General features: G+C 52.7%; 1 protein-coding gene across 2 annotated transcripts in view; it reads right to left on the bottom strand.

The window, feature by feature from the left end:
- The window catches only part of NISCH (nischarin), a 32,604-nt gene extending 14,588 nt beyond the window's left edge, over positions 1 to 18,016 (bottom strand). Inside the window, exons 1-11 of one of the 2 annotated variants that reach the window (XM_025884896.2) lie at positions 17,828 to 18,016; positions 15,585 to 15,668; positions 14,812 to 14,994; positions 6,508 to 6,556; positions 5,425 to 5,588; positions 4,944 to 5,039; positions 3,680 to 3,775; positions 2,319 to 2,471; positions 1,577 to 1,645; positions 868 to 1,053; positions 567 to 695 (exon numbers count right to left, since the gene is read on the bottom strand). In XM_025884896.2, coding sequence (XP_025740681.2) covers positions 567 to 695; positions 868 to 1,053; positions 1,577 to 1,645; positions 2,319 to 2,471; positions 3,680 to 3,775; positions 4,944 to 5,039; positions 5,425 to 5,588; positions 6,508 to 6,556; positions 14,812 to 14,994; positions 15,585 to 15,668; positions 17,828 to 17,923 — 1,305 coding nt within the window. In that variant the 5' untranslated portion in view covers positions 17,924 to 18,016. The remainder of the gene's footprint in view (positions 1 to 566; positions 696 to 867; positions 1,054 to 1,576; positions 1,646 to 2,318; positions 2,472 to 3,679; positions 3,776 to 4,943; positions 5,040 to 5,424; positions 5,589 to 6,507; positions 6,557 to 14,811; positions 14,995 to 15,584; positions 15,669 to 17,827) is intronic. The other variant, XM_025884897.2, reaches the window with a different exon arrangement.
- Positions 18,017 to 18,579: the final 563 nt, after the last annotated feature.

Here is an 18,579-nt window from a genome sequence, read left to right as displayed (position 1 = left end):
GGGGCGCTGGGCGATGAAAAGAGATGAGGAGGCTGGAGGGGGGAAAGGAAGCAGACAGACGCCCAGGTATCTTCTGGCCTGGGATCTGGGGAGAAGGGGGAGAGGCCTCCTCGAGAGTGAAAGGACGGGTGAAGCCGGCTGAGGGTCTGTGTGGCTGGCACGGCGGCAGGTGGCCAGATCGCGCCTGGCAGGCAGCAGATACTGGCTGGAGCGCACGGCAAACGTGGGCAAACCCTTTAAGGTCTGCCGTCTACAAAACACAGCGTGGCTTTAACAGACTCAAGACAGTCCCTCCACCCTGGGTCTGTGCCTGCTGGTTGGTGGGGAGCCCTCCTGGCCCAAAGCTCTGACGGAGGCGACAGGACAGAAGCCAGCAGGAACCAGGACCGCTGGCGCCCCCACAGAAGGGACAGGGCAACCTCTCCCCGGGGAAGCAGCAGACTTCCCGGAACCATCCTTCTGAAGCAGGGAGGCAGAGGACAGTGGACATCACCTCCAGCGCTGCCTGGGAAGAGTCAGACTCCATCCAGGCCGTCTGACAGAGCAGAGCCGCCCCAGCAGCTTACCTCGGAGGCCCTCTCTCCAAACTGAGCCAGCACCTTGGTTCGGTAGTCAGGGATGATGCTCAGAGGGTTGTTCAGCAGGGCCACGTGCTCCAGACACGGGAGGCTGCCGATGCTCCTGACCTCCTCCATCTGCAAGAAACAAGTTCCCTTCCCTTATCCCTTCTTTGAATGCTTCGGCAACAGGCCAACACATCGGAGGGCCTCTTTTCAACGCAAACAACTTTACCATTCTTCTTTAGGGTGAGAAACTCCAAGGCACAGCCACCCCAGGACCCCGGGAGCCTTCCGGGCCGAAGCTCACCTGCTCGATCCTGTTGTCGCGGAGGTCCAGGTTGACCAGGGAGTACAGCTTGTGCAGGCCACTCAGACTCTCCAGGAGGTTGCCCGCCAGGTTGAGGGTCTTGATATTCCCAAGTTTGGTGTGCACCCCCTCCAAGGAGGAGAGCTTGTTGTAGGACAGGTCCAGGTGCACAAGATTGTACAGGTGCTGTGGTGGCATCGAGAACAGGGTACAACTGGTTTAGGCCAAGGCTCCCAAGCAGGCGGGCTGCCACGAACGGTGTGGTGGGCCTCCCACCCTCCAACGCCCACTTGCCCCGGACAGCTATTGGCAAGGGCCACCCCCTGCTCCCCAGCACGTGCCACGGCCCCGTGGCACCCCCTGCAGAGGCATCTCGGCCCACAAGGGAGGGGCCAACTGTGAAAATCAGGCTGTCTGTCATCGTGATGGAGGTGTATCGTCTTCACCACACTCAATTTATACTTCCACGTCTTTTCCCCACTCTTTGAAACTAGAACAATAATCGCCCAGTGCGTCACTGAGACCCTAAGGGGACACCAGCAGACCCCGCCTTTACAAACCTCCCGTGCATCCAGACACCTTTTGGGGGCCTGTAAGAGAAAACCCCAGGGGATGGCCAAGCTCCCAGGGCAGCATCAGCCTCCTGAACTCTCAGAAGAACAGGACGTTGAGAAGCCCACAGAAGATAGTCTTTAAAGACATGAATCACCTGCAGGTTGTCCACAACCAGTACTCCATTGTGACTCAGGTCCAGGAACTCGATCTTTGGGATCAGTTTCTTGAGAAAGAAGAGAGACACGTGAGGTTACCCTAGGACACAGGACCCTCAGTGGCCCCTGTACATGGCGGACAGAGACCGTGAGATGCTTCTTCCTGACCACGGATGCCCCGGCCGGACAGCTCTCTGGGGCTGCTGCTGGGATGCCTCCCATGCTCACCTAGCAGCCTGTCCCAGGGGCACATGGGGCCCCCAGTGCTGAATACAAGCCACTGTTCCTGAAGAAGCCCTGGCTTGTGAAAAGGACAGTGGCAAGGTCCCCATTGGGGAAGAAGTTTCATCCCTCTTCTTCAGCCCTACCCAACCCCACCAAAGAGCGCAAATACAGGAATCGCTCTCCTTCTGCCCAGGTACTATCTGCATGTCACCCTTATAGGGGTGCGTCTGGCATCTATGGAGTGATTTTCCACTCCACTTCCTGGGAGTAAATGTCCTCACTTACTACATTTCTCTATCAAATGTGCATGCAATCAATATGCTTCAGTGGGCTCTAACCATCACCTCACCTATTTTAAGTAATCCCACTTAGAAATTAACTTAAAAACTTCAAGCAATGCACAGAGCACTGGGTATAGGTTTTCCACGGTCCTTCTGGAAAAGGCCAAGTTGAATACTCAACCTCAGGGTGTGATCAGGCCAGAGAAGCCCCTGGCACCTGCAGCTGAGAACGTACCACAGACTCGTCAATCTCGGAGATGCTGTTGTGGCTCAGGTCTAGAGTGGTCAGTGCCTGCCAGGTGGGGATGACAGCGGTCACAGGGCCTTCCAGGGCCGTGCCTTCTGGCTCCCACTCATCAAATTCCGAGGCTTCGGGAACAAGGACTTCCTGTGTAAGAACATCTGTTGAGCACCACATTTGGCCCTCACGCAACACAATCATTGCAAAATTTCAGGAAGGGCTTCAGCATATTTAGCATGTGGAAGTGAACTTGCATTAAAGTGGGCTTCAGTTCATATGGCTTTCCCTGATTGTGAAATACTTGAAAAGCTTAGCAACCTAACAGCCACATGGAATGTGTTCTGACCCTGCCTCATTAGCAAATGCTTTTCAAACCCAGAAGAGCCTTTTGCTTTGTGGTGATGCCTTTTCTGGCTTAAACCTCAAGAGCTGAAGATCAGAATTCATGGTGTTTCCAAGCACCTGTGCTTTCCCAGCTGAGGAAATGGTCCCCACTGAGGACAGTAGGCCATTACTGTCCATTACTTCGCAGGGGAGCAGCAGGGACACAATAGCACCATGAAAGGGCAGGAAGGCAGGCCTCCCTGTTTTGGCAGCTAATGCCCAGAAGACCTCTCCTCCCTCAATGGATCCACTTGGGCCCTTTGAGCGAGGCCGCAGGGAGCACCTCGGAGAGAAGCCAGGTTGCCCAACACCCCAGCTCTTTACACAAGTCTCCTATCTCAGCCAGTGGCCTCAAGACACCAACCCCAAATCTGGATCAGACACTGGAAGTCACAGAAGTAGCCACTGCATTTGTTCTATACCCGCAGAATTTTAACACTGATAAAATGTAATCCATAGAAAGGTAAACAGAAAAGAAATGCCTTACTTTCTCAATTCGAGTATTTCTGTTGCTCACACACAAATGAGAGTGAGCAGCATTTCCACAACCTGGCCTGTCTACTTCAAGGCCACTCAGAGCAAGACACAAACAAGTACGAAACCAGGACTTCTTAAGCTTAGAGGAACATTTATATCAATCTAATGAACATTCTGTCACTTGCCACTACTTGGCAATTTGTTCACCTCCAAAACCAGTGACATTTTTTGCGGGTGGGGGTGGGGAGACCCGGTTCCTTCAACTCTCTTGTTTAACAGTGTGGATTTCTGACGAAGACACAGACCACAGCGTCCCAGGGACTGTCAGGCAGTGGGAGGATCTGCATGAGGGTGTGGCCGCCCAGCGGGCAGGTCCGACCTCCAGTGTCTGGCGACAGCAGGGGTGCTCACACCCACCCTCAGCACAGAGGAGCGCGGCACCTCAGCGCAGGGCCCTGCTCCTCATACCCCGGCAGGAAACGGGTGGAGCTTACCTTCATAGAGGTTGCGGAGAAGCGGACACTCATTGTGGCTAGGGTGGGCTTTGACGCGACGAGTCCCCGGATGTGCCTGGCACCACAGTGACTTATCTGGAACAAAGAACAGTTTCATCTCAGAAAAGGCTGTAAGGGCTGACCAGGGCTTGGCAGGTGGACAGGAAAAGCGAGCTCTGGAAAGTACAACTTGAGAGCAAAGGGCCTTAGGCACACAGTGAGTACGATGGGCTCTCTTGCTTACCCAGCCCTGCTTCACTGGCCTTGGTTGTCCTGCAGCGAGGAGGGAGGGCTACATGCCCAAGCACGCCCATGAACGCTACTCACCTGCAGGCCCCAACTGTGGGCCTGCGAGCAGAGGCTGAGTTAGGCACTCCTCTAACTCCCAGGTCCTTCCTCAGCCAGCTCTGGCAGAGGCACACACCACAGGTTCCCATCAAGGGATGTGGTCCTCAAGATCTCTGGGACTAGCCCAGAACGGTGCAGGCAGAATAGTCCCATGGGTAGCAGAGGCTCTGAAGTTAGACTTGGCTGAATTCAGATCCCAGCTTCCCCTCATTGACTGTGTGGTCCTGGCCAAACTTCCTTACCTCCCGAACCCTCAGTTTTCTCAACTGCAACATGGGAATAAAAATACCCATTTCACAGGGCTGCTGGGAAGCTTCCATTGAGAAGTGTCCATCAGGACACAGGGTTGAACACAGAAGCCACGCTCCAGAAATAGATGCTTTAAAACATTTTTAAAAATTATCCGTTACTGAGGCCCCTTTGCATTTAAAAAATGTTAACAAAACTGACATCGTGAACCCAGGAATTTGGTAGTGAGTAATACAAAGTATTTCCTGCTAGGTGTGGGCACACCAGAGGGCAGAGAACCCTCAAAGCCCTCTGTGGGTGTGCCCTGGGAAGCACAGATTTGGAACTGGCTCTGCCTGACCCTCAGGATGCCCTCCTAAGCCCTCAAGTTCTCATCAACTTGAGCCATGAGGAGAAAGAGCCAAGCACTGGAGCTCCACCCTGTCCACATGCTGCCTATGCCCAGAGCAGACGTGCAGACCAGCCAAGAGCAGTAGAGGCTCCTCTCTCTCCAGACCTTCAGATGGGACTGACTTACCTACCGGGGGTCTGTCACATACTGACAAACACGGAAGCAACAGGGCCTGACGGTTAAACCCAGACACGCTCTCTAGCCACAGTAATCAGAAGCAAGACCCCACCTCCGTGGGCTCAGCCCCGCCTAGACTCCAGGGGTCCTGGGCCTTACCTCCACTTGGTGAAGAGACTTGAATATTGACAGATCAAAAGGCAGGAGTTGCTCTTGAATGTTGCTGGTTCCAAATGGTCCTTCTGTGCCGGAAACCTGTGGCCAGACACAGGGCTTGAATCAGGGACGCTGCTGCAAGTGCTCCCCGGCCACGTTCGTGGGGTGGTGTTGCAGCAGCTGCCGACCTGACTCCCGGCTCTGCCGGGCTACGTGAGGTGCAGGAGGCACGTACCTCCACTCACCACTTGGCGCGGTCAACAAAGCAGGCTAAAGCCAAAGTTTAAAGCAAGGGGGCCCTGGGTCACGACTGCCCCCTGGTGCTCATGGCCAGAAGTGCAGTGCCAAGAACACCAAAGGTGGCCTTCCCGGTCTCAGGGCCCATTCAGCCACCTTCACACACACTGCCAGCCGGTGAACTCTTCGGCCCCACCTGGGCTCCATGCCCACAACCGTGAGGCTCTCCAAGCTGCCACAGCTTTACCTTCAAGTACTTAAGGCGACAGGTGAAGTCCAGGATGTGCCCGAGGTCAGTCTTGGCGTCCCCACTGGCACACGTGGGCTTTCCGTGGTGCAGCTGCTCGGTGACCGCGTAGAGCTGCAGGGGCCCGATGGCAAAGACCTCGCCGGCCCCCAGGAGCTGTTCTCCTGCAACAGCCATGCCCCCCAGGGTGAGCGCCCGGCCCCGGCCCCACTGTGCAGCCAGGGCGTCTACCCCCCTGGCCAACAGTTAGCAAGCACGAGGCAAGCACCCTCAGGACGAAGCCATGGTCCTGAGCTCACGCTGGGCACAGGGCAGACCCAGGACACACGCTTACAAAGGAGGGAAGAGCCCTGAGAATGTGCAACCGGGGAGCCTCCCTGAGGTGAGGCCGAGTCAAAATCTGTAGCACTGAGCTGGGACAAAGCTGGTGTGAGGCACGTCGGGGCAGCAGACCCACACTACAACCTGCACACAGCCCAAGGTTAGGTGGGGTCCAGGGAGCCAGCCCAGCGCAGGCCCTGCGAGCAGGCGGGGCTCTCAACCAGTCCTCACCCTGCTCCTCCCAGCCAGGTACCCTCTCGCCCTCAGTGACCTCATCGGCACCACCGGGAAGGAAGGCGGGCAGATGCCCAACATGAGGCTACACGGCAGGAGCACTCACTACACGTCAGCTACTGTTACAGGCTCTCTGGCAGGGTCATGACCCAGGACTGGCTTCTGTTTGACGTCTCAACTCTCTCAGGTAAGGACAAAGCAGATGCAAGATGGCAGCAGGTCACCCACCTTCCAGAACTCCACCACAGGGCTTTGGACTAGATCCTGAGCCTGGGGTTAGCCCCTGACATGGGGACTCAAGAGTCCTAAGGTAAAAGACCACAGCTTCTTAGACCTGGCTGCCTGTAGGGCCAGTGGGCAGGTAGACAGGCACGCTCGGCTATGGACCAGGCCCAGGGATTTGAGCAACCCTGGGGAGGTGGGCCCTAGTGAGCACTTGCTGGCAGGAGTTCCATGCCACCCTGGATCCCCGGCTGCCTGACAAGTCTGGGCGAGTGGCCACCATTTCGGGGACTCCCGGCCACATACCTTTTTCAAAGAGCTCCTCAGCCAGTGCCGCGGTGATGCCATTTATCTCCTGCAGAGAAATCAACCCGCAGTCAGAGAGTTCCCCTGCCCCCAGGCCCTCAGACTCACATTCCCTGCCATCTACTCCCTCTGTTGCTGCAATGTCAACTCTCTAGAAAGTTAATAAAACAAACAGAGCTTGTAACATACAACAGGAGAGACAGGAAACTATAAACCAAATTGCCCAGGAGGGGAAACAGAGTATCTCCAGTCTTGTGGACATCTGCAATGTCGCTTCAAAGGAAGAAAAGGAACAGACTATCGCAGCGACTCTGAGCACACACAGGCCCTGGCCGTGGCACGAGGCCTGGGAGGCTGGCCAAGCCTGGCGATCCTGGCAGTCGGCTGGGAAGCCAGCAGCCCCCAAAACTGGCCCCAGAATATCCCCGGAGAGGGCGTGGCTGAGAGGAAGTCCTATTTCTTCTGAGAGTGACCGTTTCTACTTTCGTTCATGTTCCAAAGGTGCCTTAAGAAAGTGAGTGGCGGCTCTCTGCCTGTGCTCACCCTTCAAGCCTTGCAACAGTCCCCATGGCCCCAGGGTCCTAAGAAAGAGGCAGGAAAGGACTTCCTTTCAGGAGGCCTGAAAGACTAAGCCCTCAGTCATATTAAGAACCGGCGTGCTGGGATCGCCACCATGGTGGGCAATGCCTGAGCGCCTGGCTCACTCTGCAGCCCCAACGCCCCATGCGAGGAAGATGGTATCCTGAACCCTGTTCCACAAATGAGCAAACTGAGGTAGAGAGTTGCTGCACTCTCCAGTGTTACGTGGCCAGGAAGCAGCAAAGCCACTTGGCCTTGAAGTCTCTCTCTGTACATAAGCCATTGCCTCGGCACTTTTGTGTGTGATTCTGGGGATGGCAGGACCCCACAGCCCCCAGCCCGACATCGGGCAGGTAAGAATTTTAATGAACTGCCAGAGGGCAGCCAACTGGACTTTTGGTAAACAGGCTTGGACGGAGACCACGCGGTTGCCTTCATGACTCATGGGAACGTCTCTGCCACGAGGACATGCGATTCACATGTTGACGGGACTCAAAAGGCACAAGGCTGCAGGGGACAGGGTGTCCTTTTCCTGTTCTTCTTTGTGGTTTGTCTCCTTCTCTCTCATACACGAGGGATGTGCCGATGCTTGTTTACATGCTGCAAATACCTTCTCCCTGTCATGCGGGCCTCGTACCTTTGTGACGGTTTTCCTGACACAAAGAGATGCTTCATCTTTATAGAAGTCGTTTAATCTGTGTTTCTTTTCCTTTGTGACTTCAGGGCTCTTCCCCCATCCCAAGATTACAAAGATATTCCTCTTTTTCTTTTAATACTTTATGCTAGCTTTTAAAAATGTGTTTATTTCTTTAAGCTGCTCAAAATTCAGCTTCCATACAGTGTGAGAAGAACCCCCCTTCGGCATCACAAGTGGACAAAAAAGCCCAGTGTGGGGGAAAATGAGCAAACATGGCCCCAGCGTTAAGGAGCACAGGGTCTGGCAAGATCCAAGGTCAGATGCAAAGAGGCCGTCAGGACAACACAGGCTCTGAGCAGGAGAGGGCTCCAGGTAGGGAGGAGAGAGGCTCTCCGTTCAGGCCGAAGTTCAACTTCAGTCTCTTGCAACGACCTAAACTCAATTTAGTTTCCCTGACTGCAGTGAAGAACTGAAGATTAGTAAGAGCCTGGAATGATCCAAACGCTCGTTTCTCTATCAACAGTTTGAAGCGCCGCGGCCGGCGTCTAAGTCAGCACTTCTCCAGCCCGCTGCTGTGAGCATCACCTGGTCAGCCCTGAAGGAGGCAGGCTCCTGAGCAACTCTGGCCCGTGCTAGTGACACTGGGGCTCCCACAAGGTCTCCCTTGGGAAGGGGTTCCCTGCCCTCCATCCACATCTAACAATGTTACATTTCTTCGGGCAGCTGCCCTCAACACCCCTCAGGGGACAAGGCTGGCATTTCTGGAAAACACAGAAAGCTGCAAGATAGAGGTCAAAGGCTGATGCTAAGCACAGAGCAGGTTTTTTACTTCTGAGCAATCTAAAAAGCAAACTATGTGACAATTTCTTTCCGCTCTCTTCCGGCACAGGAAATGCACGCTGCTGTAACACTGTCTACTTTTGCAACAACACTACCTACTTTGTTTCCCAGGCTTGTCTCCCCCTGCGGAGACTTCATCAGAGAGCACAGGGATGCCTCGGCCCAAGTTTACAGTACAAGTCCCCTGAGAGAAGAATTTGTTGGCCTCCTCAGAGTTCTGGTTAAGCCAGCCTTGCATACAGAGCAAAGGTGTGCAGAGTCAGTACCCCGCCGACCCAGTCTAAGTCACTACAGATTCTGCTAGGAGGTCACCTGGGCAGACGGGTGACCCCCACACACCACACCCAATCTACGCGGAAGGGACGTAAAGTGCTTTGGGGTGCCACAAAGGTCTGAACTGAGAAGCATTTTTTAAAAAAGACATTCTTTAGGGGCGCCTGGGTGGCTCACTCGTTAAGCGTCTGCCTTCAGCTCAGGTCATGATCCCGGAGTCCTGGGATCGAGCCCCGCATCGGGCTCCCTGCTCAGCGGGAAGCCTGCTTCTCCCTCTCCCACTCCCCCTGCTTGTGTACCCCCTCTTGCTGTGTTTCTCTCTGTCAAATAAATAAAATCTTTTAAAAAAAAAGACATTCTTTATACCTCAAAAAAAAATTCAGTTAAAATAAAATTAGCTACACTTAAAAAAACAGTAACACCCATCCCTAAATGGGCTATAGACCCGTCAGTCGGCCGCCTGCCAGTATCTCGAGTAGAGCTAGCTGCACACAAATGTGCCATGAACTGGTCAGGCTGTAGCTCGGCGGCTGCCACTCTGAGCATGTCTGCGCAGGCAGAGCCCGCGACCAGGTACATCCCGCAGCACCCGTGCCTGTGCTCAAGGAATACCCCTGGGCCAGCCCGACACTCCTGCTTGGGGCGTACTCGAGCATAGAGCCCTTGTTAACGGGGCACAGACAAGGGACTCCATCACACATCACTGTGTGCTTCACACACATATGCTAAGGGTCAGGGGTGGGGGAGGACCCTACGTACTTTTTTTTTTTCTCCCTAAGTAACTTTTATTTCACGACCGTGATAAGGCATCATGCTAGCAGGAGTCAGGTATGTTATGTGCGATTTGCTTTAAGTAAAAATTCCCTATTGAGAGATTCAAGCTTCAAATTTCACTGGAGAGAGCTCCACAGCCGTAAGTCACAGAGAAATCTGTCCTCACTCACAGCCTCAGTACTTGCAGCTGAGACAAAGGATGGAGGTGAATGCTCAGGCGTGACACCAAGACGGTAACTATTTGAGGCGCTGGGGTGGCTCAGGCGGGTGAGCATCCAACTTTTGATTTCTGCTCACGTTATGATCTTGGGATCATGAGATCGAGCCCCGCATCAGGCTCCGCGCTTAGCGGGGAGCCTGCTTGTCCCTTTCCCTCTTCTGCTCCTCTCCCCAGCTCGCTTGCTTGCTCTCTCATACAAACGAATGAATAAATAAAATCTTAAAAAAAAAAAAGAACGGTTCAAATTTCAAAAAGTATCTTTGTCCTAGTCCACTGGCTTTAAAATAAAAAAATGACAGAAATGCCACCTTTGCCAAGCACTGAGTTGATGGCATTCTGATGACAGAAATGCCCAGAACTGCTCCTTACCAGGGCAGCCCATACTGGCCGGCGCCTGGTGAGGCCCGGTGGGCCCACTGTTCTTCCAGGTCCTTTACTGCCACTGCACAGCCTCCTCTAATCCTCAAGGGTGGGGGGTCATCACCCCCAAGCTCACAAAGGAGGAACTGGGACACAAAGAGGTCAAATGATGGACTTAGAATAAACGGTCGGGGGTGGGGGGGCACCTGGGTGGCTCAGTTGGTTCAGCAGCAGTTCTTGGTTTTGGCTTGAGTCATGATCTCAGGCCTGTGAGATCGAGCCCACATCAGGCTCAGTGCTGAGCGTGGAGCCTGCTGGAGATTCTTTCTCCCCCTCCCTCTGCCCCTCGTGCGTGCTCTCTCAGGAAAAAAAAAAAAAAAGGCTTAAAGGGCCTGGAAATGGCCTGCCTCCCCCGAGTCCACTGGTTGACATCCTGCCTCAAAATGGTGTGCTAGAAATTCTTTGTGGGATTCCGTTTCATTGAATTTGAAAACCTATGCTCCTGGGGTGCTGGGATGAGGTTTGTCACAGAGTGCCAGGAGTTCCAGAGCCACAGCTATCTGGAGAGAAACAGCACAGCAACAGGCCCAGTGCCGAGGTGTGCCCACTCACAGCAACACCGGGCTGCCCTGACCCCTGCAATCCCCATCTCAGAGTTGGCCATGGAGAGAAGCGCTGCCTTCTTTCCTTGCCATCAAAATCCACACTGCAAAAAAATGAAGTTGGAACCCCTTACCTCACACCGTAAACAAAAACTAACTCAACATGGACGAAAGACCTAAATATAAGAGCTAAAGCTATAAAACTCTCAGAAGAAAACCAAGTTGTAAATTTCTGTAACCTGGGACTAGGCAATGGTTTCTAAGAACATCAAAAACAGAAGTGACCAAAGGAAAAAATGGATGAACCGAACTTCATCAAAATCTCAAACTTTTGTATTTCAAAGGCACTACCAAGAAAATGAAAAGACAATTCACACAATGGAAGAAAATATTTGCACATCACATTTCTGATAAGAGCCTAATATCCAAAATATATACATATGTGTATATATATGAAAAAACTCCTACAACTCAACCATAAAAACACAAGTAACCTAATTTTTTAAAGTGCCGAGGATATCTGAATACACATCTCCAATGAAGATATGCAAATGACCAATAAGCACGTGAGAAGAGGCTCAACCTCATTAGGGAAATGCAAATCAAAAGCACCATGAGATTCCACTTCACAGCCACTAGGATGGTTATCAAAAAAGTGGACAGAAACAAGTCTGACAAGGATGTGGGGAGAGAACCTGCACACTACTGATGGGAATGTAAAATGGTGCTGCCACTATGGAAAAATTTTGGCAGTTCCTCAAAAAGCTAAAGTTACCGTAAGACCCAGCAATGCCACTCTTTATGTATACCCAACAGAAAGGAAATCCTATGTCCACACAAATCCTTATATATGAATGTCCACGGCAGCAATATGCTTACTAGCCAAAACATGGCAACAACCCAAGCGTCTGTCAACTGATGGATAATGTCGTATATCTAATCAGCAGAATATGACTCAGGCAGAAAGGACCAAAGTACAATACAAATGGACCTTGAAAGCATCATACTAAGTGAAAGAAGCCCATCACAAAGGCCACATTTGTATGATTCCATTTATATGAAATGTCCAGAATAGGCAAATCCATGGGGACAGAAAGTACATTAGTGATTGCTGATGGGTACAAGGCTTCTCTTCATAGTGATGAATGTTCTGGAATTATTGGTAATATCTGCACAACTCTGTGAACATACTAAAATCAGGGAATTGTATACTTTCAATTTTTTTGTTTTTTAGATTTATTTATTTGAGAGACAGCGTGCACATCAGTGCGCTCGCACAAGTGGGGCAAGGAGCCTAGGGAGAGGGAGAAAGAGAGAAGCAGAGTTCCCACTGACCTGGATCTCAGGACCCTAAGATCATGACCTGAGCTGAAATCAAGAGTCACTTAACAGACTGAGCCACCCAGGTGCCCCAGGAATTGTGTATTTTAAAAGAGTGAATTTTGGGATTGGGATGCCCGGATGGCTTAGTCAGTTAAGTGTCTGCCTTTGGCTCAGGTCATGATCCCAGGGTCCTGGGATGAGTCCTGCATCAGGCTCCTTGCTCAGCAGGGAGTCTGCTTCTCCCTCTGCCCCTCCCCGCTTATGCTCTCTCTCTGACAAATAAATAAATATTTTAAAAAAGGACATGCAATCTACTTTTTTAAAAAAGTGAATTTTATGATATGTAAACTATATTTTAATAAAGAAAAAAAACCCACACTCCAGACAACTAGGGTTCCCTGAGTCCACCCTGTCCAATGTCAGCCCCACAAGAAGTGGAACATGTTGGAAATAATTTCAGAGAGAACACTGATGGGACAAAGGCTAGAAGAAATATTCCCTAAGAACTCCCAGCCTGCAGAAAAGGCTGAGGGATCTTTTAGGCCCTGTTTATTCAAACTCACTTGATCTAGTGGTTTTCCAATCAGGTGAGATTTTGCCCCTAGGGGGATATGTGGCAACGCAGGAGGCCGTTCTCATTGTCCCAACCTGGGGTGGCTATTAGCACCTAGCCGGTAGAGGCCATAGATGCTGATAAACAGCGCATGGGACAGTCCTCATGACAATGACCCAGCCCTAACTGTCAACAGTGACACAGCTGAGAAACCATGATTTAATTTCATGATGGGTCAGTTTTTAAAAATCCTTGCATTTATATAACCCAGGGGCCCTTCTGATAACAGTATTTCAGTATGTCCAAACTGTTCCAAGCAGTAAAGCATGCCTCAAAACAGAACCTCAGGTGTGGGCCGGCTCAGGCCCAACTCAGGCAAACCTATCTCAAAAGAGCAGTCCAGGCCTTTCCATGCTCGGAGCTGGACAAACCTGCTGCTCAAAGACCTAGGTCTTCAGCAACGAATTATACTTTCAAAGGGCTGCTTATCAAGTTTTATCCTTAAATGACTAATAAAAGCTTTCTTAAAGAACAGCATTTCCTAAAATACTAACCGGTAAAGTTTATCTGACACACTCACGTAAGTAATGGAAATTTTTCCTTACATAAGGAAAGACAACATAAAAATGTCTACAATAGGAAACTGATAACTACATAGTTGCTAGTATATGCTGAATAAAATCCAAAGCATTTAGATAGATAGATACATAAGAGCCCATCCATAAATGCCACCCATTTTCCACAGCCCCTCCAAGCTTAGTGACCCAATGCTAGCGTCATCACCAAATTTCTAGGCTCTATCTAGCACTCCAAAAAAGGTTCGGTCGTCTTACTCTGAAAACACTTCAAGAAAGTTGTGTTGTAAACATATTTGAGCCCTTAAGACCACAACCCACAGGTCCCTTCCCAAAGGGTAAGCCTAAAAATGGAGGAGATTCTTTCATATCTTCATCACATAAAAGGAAAACAATTAAATGTCAATTATCCGAAAATCTATCACCCAGAGATTACTCCTAGTACTGCGGTGTAGGATCTTTCAGAATTTTCCTAGGCAAATACACTCACATAAATTTCTTTTCATAAAAAGGGGACCATTCTACACACCATTTTATGGCATGCTCATTTCATATAGTAACATACTTATTTTCCTATGTCAACAAATCCACAGCTGCACCATCATTTTCTAGCAGAATATCCGATTACAGGGTTGTACCCCTTGATTTTTTTGAAAAACACCTCCTATTGGACTTTTTCAAAACATTTTTTATTTGAGAGAAAGAGAGAGAGAGAAAGTGCACACTCGAGAGAGGGGAGGAGCAGATGGGGAGGGAGAATCCCAAGCAGATACCCCGCTGAGCGCAGAGCCTGATGAGGGGCTTGATCCCACAACCCCGAGATCACCACCCTGAGCTGAAACCAAGAGTGGGTCGCCCAACCAAATGCGCCACCCAGGCACCCCTCCTATTGGACTTTTGATTGTCTTCGGTATTTCGCTACTACCCTGGAATGTACCTACGTCCTGCTGACGCTTACCTGATTGCTTTCCCCCTAGAATAAATTCTCAGAAGTGGAACTGTGAGTTGTTTTCAATATCTGAGTTTCACACAGCCAAACTTCCCTCTGTGAGGTGTAACAACTCATCCTGTCACCAGCAGCCCATGAATGTTGTTCCTCCATCCAGAGCCGCTCCGGGACACACACTCCCGGTGGAGTCTATCTACTGACTCTCGGCACCTCGGACCCTGAAGATGCCCTCCCATAGCCACATTCTGCCAACACAGGCTGATTCCTTCATCTCAAGCTGAACCAACAGCGAAACCATCCTCTATCCCAGGTGTCAGCTGTTTCCGCTCTACCCCCATCCATTCGGAAAACTAGCCTGAACACCCACAGGCTGTTTTCACTATACAAAATGCCACGTGGTAAAGGAAAGCCTCTCTGTGGCCACAGTCTAATTTAGAGCAAATATGTCAATAAACGGGCTTCTGCCCACACCCCATCCACAGCAGGGTGATGTTCCTCCATCTTCTAACCTCAGGGTCCAACTCCGGCCCACTTCCCCCGAAAGCAGAGGCTCATGCTGGTTTGCTGCCTCGAGCCTGGTGGTTGAGGGCTGGCAGGGGAGACCTGGAGAGGAACTTACGTAGAGATGAAAATGTAAGAAGTGGGCCAGCACGCTGGGGGCCACGCCGGGGAAGGCAGCCAGGAGCGTCTGCAGGTAGACCTCCAGATCTTTCTCCCTCTTCTCCACCAAGCTTCTTGAGTTTTTCCCAATGATCTTTTTAGGCGGAAGCAGGTTTTTATCAATTTTCCTTTCTGCAACCAGCTGTAAGAAAATAGAAGCATGGTCAACCACAGCCCCAGAGGGTCTGTGATGTTGCAGGATCGAGGCACGCAGCATGTGGACAGGCGCTTGCCACAACTCCCACAACCTTGCCTTCTGGCAGTGGTATCAGAATAAGCGATGCAACCAGTGCATCTGGAATTTGGCCTCATCAGATTCAATTAGTATTAGAAATACCAGGACCTTGATTGCAGACAAGGAGCTCCATGTGGAGCCTGTAGAGACAGAAAATACCTCCAGGCCCCTAAAAACCACCATTTTTTCCAAAGCCGAATGAAAACCAATCAGGGCGGTGGCCTGTCTTTAAAACACTCATGTTGCAAATGACCCAGAGAAAGGTGGCTCTCTCCAAAATCAAAGAAAGAAATGGAATCACAGCCACACATTAAAGTCAAGGCTCTGGAGTCGCTCTAGTCAGGGGGGGACAAGTTTAAACCCGCTCCCTCCCCCAGGACACTGACCATTATAGGCACGGAGCTGGTTCTGCCCTCACTTCAATGTGCGGCACAATGGAAATGTGGCCTAAAAGCCCCCAAGCCCTGGGACACAGATTCCCGGTTCTCAAGAGTTACCTTTTCGTGGAGCTCATAGAAATCACTGTAACGGTGCTTGACGGTCCATTCGTGGCTGCCGACAGCGACCTGGATGATGTAAACCTACGAGGGCAAACCGACAGTCCTCGCCCGGCCAGCCAAAAGGAAAGCCCCGTCCTCCCCTGAGCAATAGCCACAGGCCACCCAGACCACCCCAGCCCCCGGGGCCAAGTTAGGCTACCCTTGCCCGCTAGACTCTGCATCTGACCCTTGCCAAGCAGCAGGACCCTCTCGCAGCGTCCTCCCTGGCCCTAGCACCAGCTGGCAGGCACATGGGATCAATCCGTGGGTCTACCTAACAGTGAGGAACAAAAAAGGTGACCATCTTATCAAGCCACCTCTTTCGTTTTTTACTTCCAGCCTCTAACCTGAGCTGCACGCAAGGCCACCCCCACCAAGAGCGGCAGAACAGGGTGGAGTCTGGCAGGACTAGCTTCTCTGCTGTATATTTTTCCAGGTGCCCTGACTATATCCTAGAATCAAGTCCCTTCCCAACGCTTTCAGCTGGTTCCTGGCTAGGATTTCTGCTGCTGAGCCAGGCGTCAAAGCACTAAGAAGCCAATGGGAGGGTGGGGGGAAGGGAAGTGATGAACAATCAAGACTAGCAAAAGGCAATATGGCTTAGCAGGTAAGGGAATGAGCCTTGGAGTCAAGGAAGACCTGAGTTCAATATCTGGTTCTGCCATTTCCGGGCTGGCCTATGTAAGTGATTGAGAGCCTAAATTTTCTCTGAGCCTCAGTTTCTCCATCTTAAAATCTGATAGGTTTAGTAACTGAATAAAGTAATTCAAGCAAAATGCTTTGTACAAGGTCTGACATGCAGCAAACGTTCAACAAAAGGTGTGTTAAAATATAATAATAATCAGCACACCCGGAGACAAATCGTGGGGTCAGCCTGGATCACCACTTCCCCTATACCCATGCAGAAGGGGCTCAGCCCCGCGAACAGGGAGAGCTTTTTGGAGCTGACGTCCTAGCTGAATGCTGCTTATGGGCAATGGCTTGCCAGCCATCAGCTCGAAGACCTCTACCCTCACATGGAAAGCCTCCCCCCCCCCAGGCCCAGTGTCCCGCCCCTCTCTGCAGCATGTAGGGAAGGGGGAGGAGGAATCATCAAATCAGCTGAAGCCTCCAGAGAAGAGCAGCCATTTCTTCAGGGCTGGCCTGTTGCTCCAGGATCCGCCCCCAGCCCCTCTTTCCAGCCTGGCAGCTTCCCTCCCCCTCCTGCCGCCCAGGAAAGGAAAAAGAGCCAGAGAAATGACCCTCAGGAGGAGGGTTAGGATGAGGGCCAAGGGGGTGGGGTGAAGGCAGGGCCAAACCCCCCCCCCCCCCGCAACTCCCCATCCTCAGGGAACAAAGAACAGGAGGCTGGGAGATGCTCAATACGCCCCCACCCCAAGGCCAGTCCCTGCCTGGCTGCCTACCAGGCCCACAAGCCTGGCGACTAACCCCATCCAGCTCCAGAAAAGCCTCCCAACTCCATCACTGTCTGGAACTCCACCCCTCTTTTCAGTTCTCCACCTCCCCCAAGGCCTTGAAGTGTGTGGGCGGCTTGCTGCCCCAACAGGCTCCCTCCGCCCAAAGCCATGAAGACCCCTGAGGTTCCCGGGTCTTATACTTTCAGCCCAGAGTGACGACCTCAATTCCCCCGCGTCATGGCTCCACTCCTCCCCCATTCTGGTCTCTGACTGACTCCCAAGGCCTTGGGGCTCCAGATCACCCCTCATTTTTAAAGCAAATCTCAACTGCGACCCCAACCCCCACCCCCAGATCAAGGCCCCGCTCCCTTTTCTTCATGACCTGCAGGACCCCGAACCTTTCCCCGATTCCATCCATCAGAGACCCCTCCCCTCCCGGACCCTCTGTCACGTCCTCCCAGGCTGGCGCCCCTGCAGGCCTAGGGGATCTAGAAGGGCCTCCACCTCATCTAGACTCCTGTCTTCCGCAGACCCCTTTATCCCCAGATCCTCCCCAACCCTAGCCCTCATTTCTGAGAGCGTACCCCTTCCCCAAACTCCCTCCCTGAGACCCACCCCAGGACCCTGTTCCCGGACCTGCGAAACCCATACGCCTTCCCCAGATTCCCCTCCTCGAAACCGAGGCCCCCGCTACCTCCTCCTCCCCGGTGGCGGGGCCCAGGTCCCCCCCCCAGCCCCCCTCGACTTGGGACTCCGGGTTCCAAGCCGCCACCCCCAGTTCTGACGCCCGCGCCCCCTGCACACCGTATACGTGTCCACGAGCTCAGAGCCCACGACGCGCGCCTCCTTGACCGGCTCGGCCTCTCGCTCGGACCCGAAGCTGCGCGCCACCGCCGCCATGTTCCGGGCTCCGTTGCTGCAGCCGCCACCGCCGGGCGCAGACTGGCAGCAGCAAGGGGCGGGGTCAGCGTCCCCCCGCCCCCTGGCCCCCACCGCCCCCCGCCCCCGCCGCGCGCCGCGCAGCCATCTTGGCCCCGCCGCCTCCTCTCGGGCTCGCCCCGCCCCCCGCGCGTAATTGACAGCAGCCGCCAACAGCGCGCGTGCGCAGGCCGCAGAGGCCTGAGCGCTCGCGTAATTTGTAGGCGAGCCTTGCGGCGTTTCCTGCAGCCCAGGAGAAACTGAGGCACCGGGCGGGGGTAGCTCTGGGCATTGCCACTCGGTGCCCGGGAAGGGAGGACGGAAGACCTCGCACCTCCCGGGGTACCCGAAGCAAGTCACTGCACCATCTGGCCTCTGTTTTTCCCTCTCCAGAAAGAGGCAGTAAACGCGCCCCGCCTGGCTCTCGGGCTCATTCCCTGTAGGGCACGAGAGGATTGAAGGAGAAGATATGAGCTGGGGGCTCCTGGGTGGCTCAGTCATTAAGCGTCTGCCTTCGGCTCAGGTCATGATTCCAGGTCCTGGGATCGAGCCCCGCATCGGGCTCCCTGCTCGGCGAGAAGACCTTCTCCCCCTCCCGCTCCCCCTCCTCCTGCCTGTGTTCCCTCTCTCGTTGTCTC

This window comes from Callorhinus ursinus, unplaced genomic scaffold, assembly GCF_003265705.2.
Source record: "Callorhinus ursinus isolate GAN/ISIS: 27379988/994484 unplaced genomic scaffold, GSC_fseal_2.0 scaffold15, whole genome shotgun sequence".
NCBI classification, from domain to species: domain Eukaryota; kingdom Metazoa; phylum Chordata; class Mammalia; order Carnivora; family Otariidae; genus Callorhinus; species Callorhinus ursinus.
The sequence above is the reverse complement of the archived record's forward strand: the minus strand, read 5'-3'. Positions and strand labels throughout refer to the sequence as shown.